The sequence below is a fragment of the Rhinoraja longicauda genome, chromosome 35, assembly GCF_053455715.1.
Source record: "Rhinoraja longicauda isolate Sanriku21f chromosome 35, sRhiLon1.1, whole genome shotgun sequence".
NCBI lineage: Eukaryota > Metazoa > Chordata > Chondrichthyes > Rajiformes > Arhynchobatidae > Rhinoraja > Rhinoraja longicauda.
The window spans coordinates 14,992,767-15,004,899 of record NC_135987.1 but is presented as its reverse complement, the minus strand read 5'-3'; the positions used below and the strand labels follow the sequence as shown (position 1 = coordinate 15,004,899).

At 46.5% G+C, this 12,133-nt stretch overlaps 1 protein-coding gene across 1 annotated transcript in view; it reads right to left on the bottom strand.

Annotated features, from left to right (window-relative positions):
• cdh23 (cadherin-related 23) overlaps positions 1 to 12,133 on the bottom strand; it is a 694,191-nt gene that overhangs the window by 22,563 nt on the left and 659,495 nt on the right. The window contains exons 53-56 of the mRNA XM_078428607.1: positions 10,063 to 10,270; positions 7,340 to 7,531; positions 4,898 to 5,011; positions 1,011 to 1,137 (exon numbers count right to left, since the gene is read on the bottom strand). Of these exons, the coding sequence (XP_078284733.1) occupies positions 1,011 to 1,137; positions 4,898 to 5,011; positions 7,340 to 7,531; positions 10,063 to 10,270 (641 nt within the window). The remainder of the gene's footprint in view (positions 1 to 1,010; positions 1,138 to 4,897; positions 5,012 to 7,339; positions 7,532 to 10,062; positions 10,271 to 12,133) is intronic.

Below are 12,133 nucleotides of genomic sequence, written 5' to 3'. Positions count from 1 at the left end.
GTTTAAAAAGTTAGAAAGCTGGAGCTTAAATCCAGGCTGTTTATTCCACGGCCACCTGGAACCAGAGTGATCACCAAATCACCTCATTCTCTTATATACACGTTACTACACAGGCAAACAAAATAGTCCTTGTGATACAACAAAGCAGTCCTTGCGATATCACAACAATTACAGGCTTATCAGCTTGGAAGGAACTCCAAATTCTGGTTTAAACCAAAGATAGACACAAAATGCTAGAGTAACTCAGCGGGACAGGCAGCATCTCCGGAGTGAAGGAATGGGTGACGAAAAACCAGGTCAAGGATCTGTGCAGTCAGAGCACAGTAGAAGTCAAGTCAAGTCAATTTTATTTGTATAGCACATTTAAAAACAACCCACGTTGACCAAAGTGCTGTACATCAGTTCAGGTACTAAGAAACGAACATACAATGGCACACAAACATAACAGCACATACATAAACAGTTCACAGCATCCCCTCAGAGGGCCTCAAACGCTAGGGAGTAGAAATAGGTTTTGAGCCTGGACTTAAAGGAGTCAATGGAGGGGGCAGTTCTGATGGGGAGAGGGATGCTGTTCCACAGTCTAGGAGCTGCAACCGCAAAAGTGAAGAAGGAAGAGTTGCAGAGTTGAACAGAATATCATATCATATCATATCATATCAATACAGCCGGAAACAGGCCTTTTCAGCCCTCCAAGTCCGTGCCGCCCAGTGATCCCCGTACATTAACACTATCCTACACCCACTAGGGACAATTTTTACATTTACCCAGCCAATTAACCTACATACCTGTACGTCTTTGGAGTGTGGGAGGAAACCGAAGACCTCGGAGAAAACCCACGCAGGTCACGGGGAGAACGTACAAACTCCTTACAGTGCAGCACCCGTAGTCAGGATCGAACCTGAGTCTCCGGCGCTGCATTCGCTGTAAAGCAGCAACTCTACCGCTGCGCTACCGTACACAAGATTCAGACAAATGATGAGGCAAACCTCACCTGGCCGGGAACCCACCTGCCATAAAGTAGTAGACCACGGCATTGGGGCCCTCATCCGCATCGATGGCTCCGGTCACGTTCCCCACGACTGTGGTAGGGTCAGAGTGCTCAGACACAAAGAGGCGCTGGTACTGCGAACTTCTCTAACAAAAGACGGACACCACAGCAGGTTAGAGAGAGAAAGCCAGTGAGAACACCTGAAATTGAAACATCCTCTCGTGTTGGAGGACTGTCTTCCTTGGAGCGTGGAGGGTGAGAGGTGAAATCATGAGAGGAATAGATCGGGTCTATAGCACAGAATTCCTTGCCCAGAGTAGGGGAATCGAGGACCAGAGGATATGGGTTCAAGGTGAAGGGGAAAAGATTTAATAAGAATCTTAGGGGTAACTTCTTCACACAAAGGGAGCTGGGTGTGTGGAATGAGCTGCCAGAGGGGTTAGTTGAGGCAGGTACTATTGTAACGTCTAAAAAACATTTAGACAGGTTTAGAGGGATATGGGCCAAACGCAGGCAGGTGGGACATGTTAGCCGCTGTGGGCAAGTTGGGCCGAAGGGCCTGTTTCCACACTGACTCTATGCCTCAAATGCTTAAAATAAAGTTCACTTTGGCCTCTGCATTTTGGAAATATTTTCTCATTTTCTTCCACTTAAATATTTTCTTAAATAATTCCAAAAATCTGTACTTTTCAGTGTTCTATGGATTTTTTAAATGGATTTAATAAGATGTTGGATATCCTTTCTTTGAAACATTTCTACTTCTTCCATTCATCTCTATCTATTCTAAACACTCTTGCAATTTGCCAGGACTGGAATGGTGAAGACATGTTTCAGTGTGAGAATTCTCTGAAAGGGAAAAGGAATAGTAGGAGCAGACAATTCAGCCTCCTGTACCATCCCTACCATTCAATAAGACCATGGGTAGTCCTCTGCACCAAATCCACATTCCCACCCATCTACCATATTCTCCTTGTTCCCGAAAAATGACCCTGGAGGCTTGAGGTTCCTGGGCTAGAGAACTCCAAAAATTTACATTCCCACTGAGTGAAGAAATTTCTCCTCAATTGAATCCTACAAGGCTGAGCTTTTATTCTGAGCTTGTTTTCATATTTTAGAGAGTTATCCAAAGTACAGGGTGGGGCTTGGCCTTTGAAGCTTCAACCCATCACAACGTTGGAATTCTTTGAGGAAGTAAATGGCAGGAGAGTCAGGGGATGTTGTATACCTGGAGATTCAGCAGGCCTTTGACAAGGTGCCGCATGTGAGGCTGCTAAAGAAGATGAGAGCCCATGGTTTCAGAGAGTAGATTCCAGCATGGTAGAAGGTTAGCTGGATGGCAGAAGGCAAAGAAAGGGGGCTTTTCTGGTCGGCTGCCAGTGACTAGCGGAGTTCCGCAGGGCTCAGTGCTGCAGCCGCTACTCTTCACGTTGTATATCGATGATTTAGATGAGGGAATTGAAGGCTTTGTGGCCAAATTTGCAGACGATACAAAGATAGCAAAGGGGCAGGTAGTATAGACAAAGCAGGGACTCTGCTAAAGGACTTGGACAGGGTGGAAGAATGGGCAAAGAAGTGGCAGATGGAATACAGGTTCGCATAGTGTGGAGTCATGCATTTTGGTAGTAGGAATAAAAGCGTAGACTTTTTTAAAATTGGGAAACAATTCAGAAATTGGAGGTGCAAAGGGAATTGGGAGTGCTGGTACAGGATTTAATTTGCAAGTTGAATCGATGGTAAGGAAAGCAAATGCAATGGTAGCATTTATTTCGAGAGGGCTAGAATACCAAAAATAGGGATGTAATGCTGAGGCTTTATAAGGCAATGGTCAGACTGCACTTGGAGTATTGTGAGCAAGTTTGGGCCCCATATCTGAGGAAGGATGTGCTGGCACTAGAGAGGGCCCAGAGGAGGTTTAAGAGAATAATACCAGGAATGATTGTGAACATATGATGAGCATTTGATGGCACTGGGCCTGTACTCGGTGGAGTTTAGAGCGTGAGAGGGGATCTCACTGAAATTTACTGAATGGTGAAAGGCCAGGATAGAGTGGATATGGAGAGGAGGTTTCTACAAGTGGGAGAATCTAGGACCAGAGGTGGTGAATATGTGGAATTCATTGCCACAGAAGGCTGTGGAGGCCGTCAATGGATGCTTTTAAGGCGGAGATTGCCAGATTAGTGTTTAGTACGGGTGTCAGGGGTTATGGGGCAAAGGGAGGAGAATGTGCAAATGTGGGATAACAGAGAGCGAGCATGAACGGGTGGTCAACAATCTGTATGGACTCGGTGGACCGAAGGAACTGTTTCCATGATGTAATGTATCTTTTAATCAGTATCTTTCAATCAATCAATATTTTCTAATCTGAAGGACATTAGTGAACCACAGAGGCTTTTACAACGACCCAGCAATTTCAAAGCAACTGTTACTCTGTCTAGCTGCATGGTTCAAAATTCTCTGTTTTACTGAAGTACTTGAACTCAAATAGCTCAGTGGCCTTGGTGGGATTTGAACTTGCATCACTGGATCAATGGTGCAGAACTCAGGCTTACAACCTAACCATTGCACCGCCGTACCCGGGTCATAGGGTAAAGAGGAACAATTTCCATTGGAGATACAAAGCTCCGATTAATATGGGAAGGAAAAATTAATAGTTTATCCAGCTTTCAGAAATATCACACTCATTGAAATCAATCTGTATGTAGCCCTACTATTTAGTTTAGTTAAGTTTAGTTTAAAGATACAGCAAGGAAACAGGCCCTTCGGCCCACCGAGTCCGCACCGACCAGCGATCCCTGCACACTAACACTATCATACAATACTAAGGACAATTTACATTTTTTTATACCAAGCCAATTAACCTACAAACCTGTACGTCTTTGGAGTGTGGGAGGAAACCGAAGATCTCGGAGAAAACCCACGCGGTCACGGGGAGAACGTACAAACTCCGTACAGACAGCACCCGCAGTCGGGATCGAACCCGGGTCTCCGGCGCTGCATTCGCTGTAAGGCAGCAACTCTACCGCTGCGCCACTCATTGGTGGCATGTCCATTGCAGAGTCCCTGTTCACTGACTTGTGCTGTTTGATTGCAAACCCAGTAAAGGTCAGCGTTTGTTGCAGCAATCTGACACTGTCTTCATCAGATGTTCAGCCTTGCTGTTCCTGTCCCCTGCTCACTCATCAATCTATACCTCACTGACATGCCACTCCCACCTCCCCTCTTGCCCTGTCTCATTGTCTCATTTCACGTGAAAAATATACACATAAAACTTTGATTCATGTCACATAACCCTGTCACCGCACGGTCCTAAATCATCCGAGCGTTTCTAACGAGCCCTGGGAAACCACAACTCAGCTTCACACAGTTTTCTCGGCTCCCCATCTCAGTGAAGTCACGTCTTTATTGCTTTTAGAGAAGCCAGATTGTTCTCCTTGGGACAAAGGAGATGAAGGGTAGATGCTTTCTACTTGCTCTGGGTGATGCAATGCAGCAGCCCAAAGCTTACAGCCTTTGAAAAGGATGCAGTTTGAAGATATTAGGCAAACTAACAGGTCAGAGGGGAGTTGAGAAGAATGTTTCCCCCTCTCTTTCTCAGCGAGCTGCTGTCCCCAGGATCACACTGCCTGGAAGGATGGCAGAAGGAGTAACTTTTATAAGTGCAGGGCTGGAGAGACCGACTTGGGCTAACTTTCATCTTGGAGTTGTCTCAGGAGTGATGGGCTAATGGCCAACTTCTGCACAGCAACTAGAGCTTTTCACGCTATCTCAGTGCACGTGACAATAAACTAAACCAAAGTAAACTAAACTGAAGCAAGAAGTTCTTGCACAACTGATTGTGTTTGCAGAACCCAAATGCGAGCCTGCTTTTTCCGATCAGATTGGGTTCGTTCCCTGAACTGTCCTTACGGGTGGTTTGAGGAAGAGTGGCTCGTTGTCATCGATGTCGTCCAGGGCCACCTGCAGGAGTTGCGTGGTCTCGTAGGGAACTGGCTGCCCCAGGTCAAAGGCCAGGAGAATGAGCTAAAGCCAAAAGAAGAACCAATGAGTGTCATCATCTGCCGTCGTTCCATCTTCACAGTGATAACACAAGGCATCAATCATACAGCCACCCATCTTCCTGTGTAAAGGGAGCTAATGTCAGTTCCCCATGCATTTACCTCTGGATATCAGACGCACAGTTCATAACAATGCAAGGTAGACACACAATGCTGGAGTAACTCAGCAGGTCAGGCAGCATCTCTAGAGACAAGGATTAGGCGATGTTTTGGGTCAGAAACCCTCTTCAGACTGAAGAAGGGTTCCAACCTGAAACGTCACCTGTTCCTTTTCTCCAGAGATGCTGCCTGACCTGCTGAGTTACTCCAGCATTGTGTGTCTATCTTCGGTATAAGCCAACACCAGCAGTCCCTTCTTGCTCAGAACAATGCAACGTTCCTTTGCTAGTTCACTGCATCTTGCTGGAGGTATCATCTGTTTTTTTTGCCAGGACATTTTGTGCTGTTTGTGGAGTCTTGACTCACTTCTTAATCCTGCACAGATTCACTGCCGTCAAAGTGCAGGATGCCAAGATTCAGAGTGCAGCAGAGTCGATCAGCGGTGGAGTCCGAGCCTCTGCTGGGAGAGAGATCAGCACAGGGAGCGGTTTCAGGTCGTTGAGAGTATGTGGGTGGCTCTGTCTTCTCAATTTAACAATTAAACCGTCCGCATTCTTACAAAGTTCCTGGAAAGGAACAGATTTGGGTCTGCATTCTATTTGACACCAGGATCACAAAGCGGCACAGTTAATTCCAAAGTGAAAAGCTCTGGGCCAAAGGAGAAGGCTTCCAGCAAGTGTGTTTGGAAGCTGGGTCAGTATCCAAGTTGGACTGTTGCGTTTGGATTAGCTCATGTCCACACCAAATGCACGCAAATGGGACTCGCCCAGTAAACCTACTTGGCAGCATGCACAAGGTGGGCTGAATGGCCTATTTCCATGCTCTGCAGCTCTGTGGTTCACTTACTAGTGATGTTGTATAAAGTTACAACGTACCTTGTAAAACATGCAAACTCCAGTGCCCTCCATAATGTTTGGGACAAAGACCCATCATTTATTGATTTGCCTCTGCACGCCACAATTTGAGATTTGTACTAGAAAAAAATCACATGTGGTCTTGGTCCCAAACATTATGGAGGGCACTGTATTAATTGTACTGTGTTGTCACTTTGAAGGCTACACATCAAAACCTAGGAAGCATTCTAATCGTAAGTCAGTTCAGTTTCTCATGGGACATTATAGCTCAGAAGCAGGCCATTCTGCCCAACGGGTTCATGCTTTGCATGAGCCTCCTTGAACCCCACCCCCTTCTTCAACCCACACCATCAGCATGAACTCAAGAAACAATGAGGCAGTCACAAACAGCTGGAGTAACTCAGCAGGTCAGGCAGCATCTCTGGAGAAAAATAATTGGTGATGTTTCGGGTCAAGACCCTTCTTCAGATTCTACCCGAAACGTCACCTATTAATAGAAACATAGAAAATAGGTGCAGGAGTAGGCCATTCGGCCCTTCGAGCCTGCACCACCATTCAATATGATCATGGCTGATCATCCAGCTCAGTAACCTGTACCTGCCTTCTCTCCATACCCCCTGATCCCTTTAGCCACAAGGGCCACATCTAACTCCCTCTTAAATATAGCCAATGAACTGGACTCAACTACCTTCTGCGGCAGGGAATTCCACAGACTCACCACTCTCTGTATGAAGAAATGTTTTCTCATTTCGGTCCTAAAAGACTTCCCCCTTATCTTTAAGCTGTGACCCCTGGTTCTGGACTTCCCCAACATCGGGAACAAACTTCCCGCATCTAGCCTCTCCAACCCCTTAAGAATTTTATATGTTTCTATAAGATCCCCCCTCAGTCTTCTAAATTCCAGTGAGTATAAGCCTAGTCTATCCAGTCTTTCTTCATATGAAAGTCCTGCCATCCCTGCAATCTGGTGAACCTTCTCTGTACTCCCTCTAAGGCTAGAATGTCTTTCCTCAGATTAGGAGACCAAAACTGCACACAATACTCCAGGTGCGGTCTCACCAAGGCCCTGTACAACTGCAGCAGAACCTCCCTGCTCCTATACTCAAATCCTCTTGCTGTGAATGTTAACAAACCATACCATTCCTCTTCTCCGGAGATGCTGTCTGACCCGCTGAGTTACTCCAGCTTTTTGTGTCGCTCTTCGGTGTAAACCAGCATCTGCAGTTCCTTTCGACAACCAATCGGGCAGTGATGGCTGACGGATAGATTTCAGATGAGTCCCTCCCACCATGAACATCCTACTGCAGGGACGTGCACAAGGACTACAATTGTCAACTCACATTATAGACGGGTTGCTTCTCCCTGTCCAGCCTGGCTGTGGTGTTGATGATCCCACTGAGGGGGTCGATGTTGAAATGCTCCCAGTCTCGGTTGACTGCTGTCTTCAGGAAGCTGTAGCGGACGGCTCCGTTCACTCCCTCGTCGTTGTCGGTGGCCAGCACTTCATACACATTGAAGCCCGGCTCCCTCTCCTGGGAAGGAGCACAATGCACACTTCACCCGTCTTGCCCACAAGCCCGGCACCATTTTCATACGGGCATAAGTGAAAGGAGTAGAAGCGAAAAGCCATTCGGCCCATCAAGTCCTCTCCGCCATTCAATCATGGCTGATCTAACTCTCCCAGCTAACCCCATTCTACTGCCCTGAGGACGCGGATAGATGATATTTTGGATCGGAAATGTGAAACATCACTTGTCCATGTCCTCCAGAGATGCTGCCTGACCCACTGAGGTACTCCAGCACTCTGTGAAACATCACCTATCCATGTTCTCCAGAGATGCTGCCTGACCCACTGAGGTACTCCAGCACTCTGTGAAACATCACCTATCCATGTCCTCCAGAGATGCTGCCTGACCCACTGGTACGAAACGTATACGATTATTAAGGGGTTGGACATGTTAGAGGCAGGAAACATGTTCCTAATGTTGGGGGAGTCCAGAACAATGGGCCACAGTTTAAGAATAAGGGGTAGGCCATTTAGAACTGAGATGAGGAAAAACTTTTTCAGTCAGAGAGTTGTGAACCTGTGGAATTGTCTGCCTCAGAAGGCAGTGGAGGCCAATTCTCTGAATGCATTCAAGAGAGAGCTAAATAGAGCCCTTAAGGATAGCGGAGTCAGGGGGTATGTGGAGAAGGCAGGAACGGGGTACTGATTGAGAATGATCAGCCATGATCACATTGAATGGCGGTGCTGGCTCGAAGGGCCGAATGGCCTCCTCCTGCACCTATTGTCTATTGTCTATTGAGGTACTCTAGCACTCTGTGAAACATCACCTATCCATGTCCTCTAGAGATGCTGCCTGACCCACTGAGTTACTCCAGCACTTGGCCTTTTGAGTAACCCACCTTCTTTGGCTTACCGTGTTTACCAACTCTGGTTAGCGAAAACCCAACAATCTGGTTCACAATGAACATGGTCTGGCATCAATTCCAGGCGTTACAAGGGGAGAAACGGGGGGGAAGGGGGGTGACAAGGGGTGGGGGTATTCCTAGAAACAGACCATATTGTGATTTTCCACAATGGAAAGTCAGATCATTTGTGCATACTTCAAGAAACGCAGGTTGATAAAAACAATTTTGTTTTTGTTTTCTTCACATAAATTCCATGAGAATTTTATTCTGTATCTCAGAATTTCTGGGGTATATTTTGAGAATTTTCCACGGGGAAATTCATGATACTTGACCAGCTGTGACTTCGGGGCTGCCTGTAGTTTACATTGAAGGGATCCTGATTTCTTATGTTCTACACGCCTGACATTTGATCCAAAGTGTGAGACTTTCCAACTCACAGAAATAGTTTCTCTTCACCTCCCCTATTAGTTTGAACATTTCTAGCAAACCACCCCTAACCTTGCAAATTCCTGGTTCCCTCTAGCCTGGTTGCTGTACCCATAGACATCCCCTTTAGACACAAAATGCTGGAGTAACTCAGCGGGACTGGCGTCATCTCTGGAGAGAAAGAATGGGTGACGTTTTGGGTCGAGACCCATCTTCAGTCTGAAGAAGGGTCTCGACCCGAAGCGTCACCCATTCCTTCTCTACAGAGCCACTGCCTGACCCGCTGAGTTACTCCAGCATTTTGTGTCTACCTTCAATTTAAACCGGCATCTGCAGGTCTTCCCTACGCATCCCCTTTAGAGACAGACAAGACATTTGCAACAGAATCAATATACACAAGTCCCAGTACTAAATACATTGGATAGAATGGAATGGATGGAATTCATGTTTTGTAGGGGCTGGGGGGATTAATTTATTGTTTGTTTGTTATATATGTGGTGGCCGCCGCTCTGCCGCAGATTTTCACTGTACCTCGGTAAACGTAACGATAAACTAAACTCACTACTCTGTAGAGGTGCTGCCTAACATCACTAGAGTCCCAGGTTTGATCCTGTCTACGGGTGCTGTCTGTGCGGATTTTGTACCTTCTCGTTGAGACTGAATGGGCTTTCTCCGGGTGCTCCGGTTTCCTCCCACACTCCAAAGACATACGGGAATTGTAGGTTAATTGGCTTCGGTAAAAATTGTGAGTTGTCCCCTAGTGTGTAGGATAGTGCTAGTATATGGGGTGATCGCTGGCTGGCACGGACTCGGTGGGCTGAAGGGCCTGTTTCTGCGCTGTATCTCGAAAAGTCTAAAAAAGACTAATCTCTAGGTATTACCTTTACAGGCCTGTAATGCTGCTGTAAGTAAGAATTTGATTGTTCTGATACATATGACAATTAAATACTCCTGACTCTCTAGACCTCCAAACTTGATTTGAGTTGAGGTTTCTTTTATCTCTGGTCATGTCTAGAATGAGCCACACTTTCTGGTTAAAGTCCAGCACATTTCCTGTCACACTAACAGTGCTGAAATGAAATGTATTATTTCTAATGCTGCATTTTAAAGGATTTAACAGCTTCTTCAAGAAAAACAATCTTGTGAAGGTTTTGTGACGATGTGGCCTGGGAATGGGATTGGCAACTTTCCAATGAGTTTCAGTGCGGGTGAAACATCCTATTACCTCCATGATATGTAGTATCGTCCCATTGGGGGGCCTGACAAACATAGGTCGATTGTCGTTCACATCGATCACGTCGACTTTGAGAAGAGTTGTGCCCCACAATGGTGGTCTGCCTTTATCCGTGGCCACAATGGTCAAGTTAAACCTCTCATAGGATTCCAGGAGCCTTGTGGTGGTGATCACTGCTGTGTCTTCATCGATCTGAGGCCTCTGAAAGGAGAAAAAGAGAGAGGGAGGGAGAACAGATGTCTCACTCTATATATCAGACGGTGGAGGACCTTGTGGCCAACCCTGCAACACCGACCCAGTACCGTCCCCATGACAACGGGCCTATGAGGCCAAGATAAGACATCTACATTTTTAACGTAGACTCATTTGTAACTCAGCGGGACCGGCAGCATCTCTGGAGAAAAGGTATAGGTGATGTTTTGGGGTCGAGACCCTTCTTCAGACCCGCAAAATGCTGGTGTAACTCAGCGGGTCAGACAGCAAGTCTGGAGATAAAGGAATAGGGACATATTTCCGCTCAAGATCCTTCTTCAACATTTTTAAGACTTGAAACTTGAAGATGGCGCTGGGACTGTCTTGGTGAGATGCCTTGGTGGTCTACTATTCTCACACAACAATCATTGCACTTTATGCATTTATGTAAATTGCTTGTATGATTTCTGATACTTGGATGAGATGCCTTGGTGGTTCTACCTATTACACACAAACAGTTATTATGTAGAGTATGATTTTATTGAATTGTATACAAATCAAAAAAAATCACTGGATCTAAGTACATGTGGCAATAAAGTGCCATTTAACCATTGGAGGATGGCAGCACAATGTGACTGGAGTGAATTTCTATCTGGAAGGGATGTGGGGAGATGTGAGGGATTTGGGGGACATGAGAGAAGGGAAGAGGAGAGAGAGGGGAGAGAGAGAGAGAGAGAGAGAGAGAGAGAGAGAGAGAGAGAGAGAGAGAGAGAGAGAGAGAGAGAGAGAGAGAGAGAGAGAGAGAGAGAGAGAGAGAGAGAAGAGAGAGAGAGAGAGGAGAGAGAGAGAGAGACAGAGAGAGAGAGAGAGAGAGAGAGAGAGAGAGAGAGAGAGAGAGAGAGAGAGAGAGAGAGACAGAGAGAGAGAGAGAGAGAGAGAGAGAGAGAGAGAAAGAGACAGAGAGAGAGGGACAGAGAGAGAGAGGGAGAGCGAGAGACAGAGAGAGAGAGACAGAGAGAGACAGACAGAGAGACAGAGAGAGAGAGAGAGAGAGAGAGAGAGAGAGAGAGAGAGAGAGAGAGAGAGAGAGAGAGAGACAGAGAGAGAGGGACAGAGAGAGCGAGGGAGAGCGAGAGACAGAGAGAGAGAGAGACAGAGAGAGACAGACAGAGAGACAGAGAGAGAGAGAGAGAGAGACAGAGAGAGAGAGAGAGAGAGAGAGAGAGAGAGAGAGAGAGAGAGAGAGAGAGAGAGATAGAGAGAGAGAGAGAGAGAGAGAGAGAGAGAGACAGAGAGAGAGAGAGAGAGAGAGAGAGAGAGAGAGAGAGAGAGAGAGAGAGAGAGAGAGAGAGAGAGAGAGAGAGAGAGAGAGAAAGAGACAGAGAGAGAGGGACAGAGAGAGAGAGGGAGAGCGAGAGACAGAGAGAGAGAGATAGAGAGAGACAGACAGAGAGACAGAGAGAGAGAGAGAGAGAGAGAGAGAGAGAGAGAGAGAGAGAGAGAGAGAGAGAGAGAGAGAGAGAGAGAGAGATAGAGAAGAGAGAGAGAGAGAGAGAGAGACAGAGAGAGAGGGACAGAGAGAGAGAGGGAGAGCGAGAGACAGAGAGAGAGAGACAGAGAGAGACAGGACAGGAGACAGAGACAGAGAGAGAAGAGAGAGAGAGAGAGAGAGAGAGAGAGAGAGAGAGAGAGAGAGAGAGAGAGAGAGAGAGAGAGAGAGAGAGGAAATTGATCCAATTTGCTGATAACACAACTTCTAGCCTTTAGTCTTAATTAACGGTAAACCTTTACATAAACAATCTTTTGACGTAATGATTGCAAAACGTTTTGTAACGTCCTGGGCTTGTAACTTGTGGTGGGAGTTGGCATT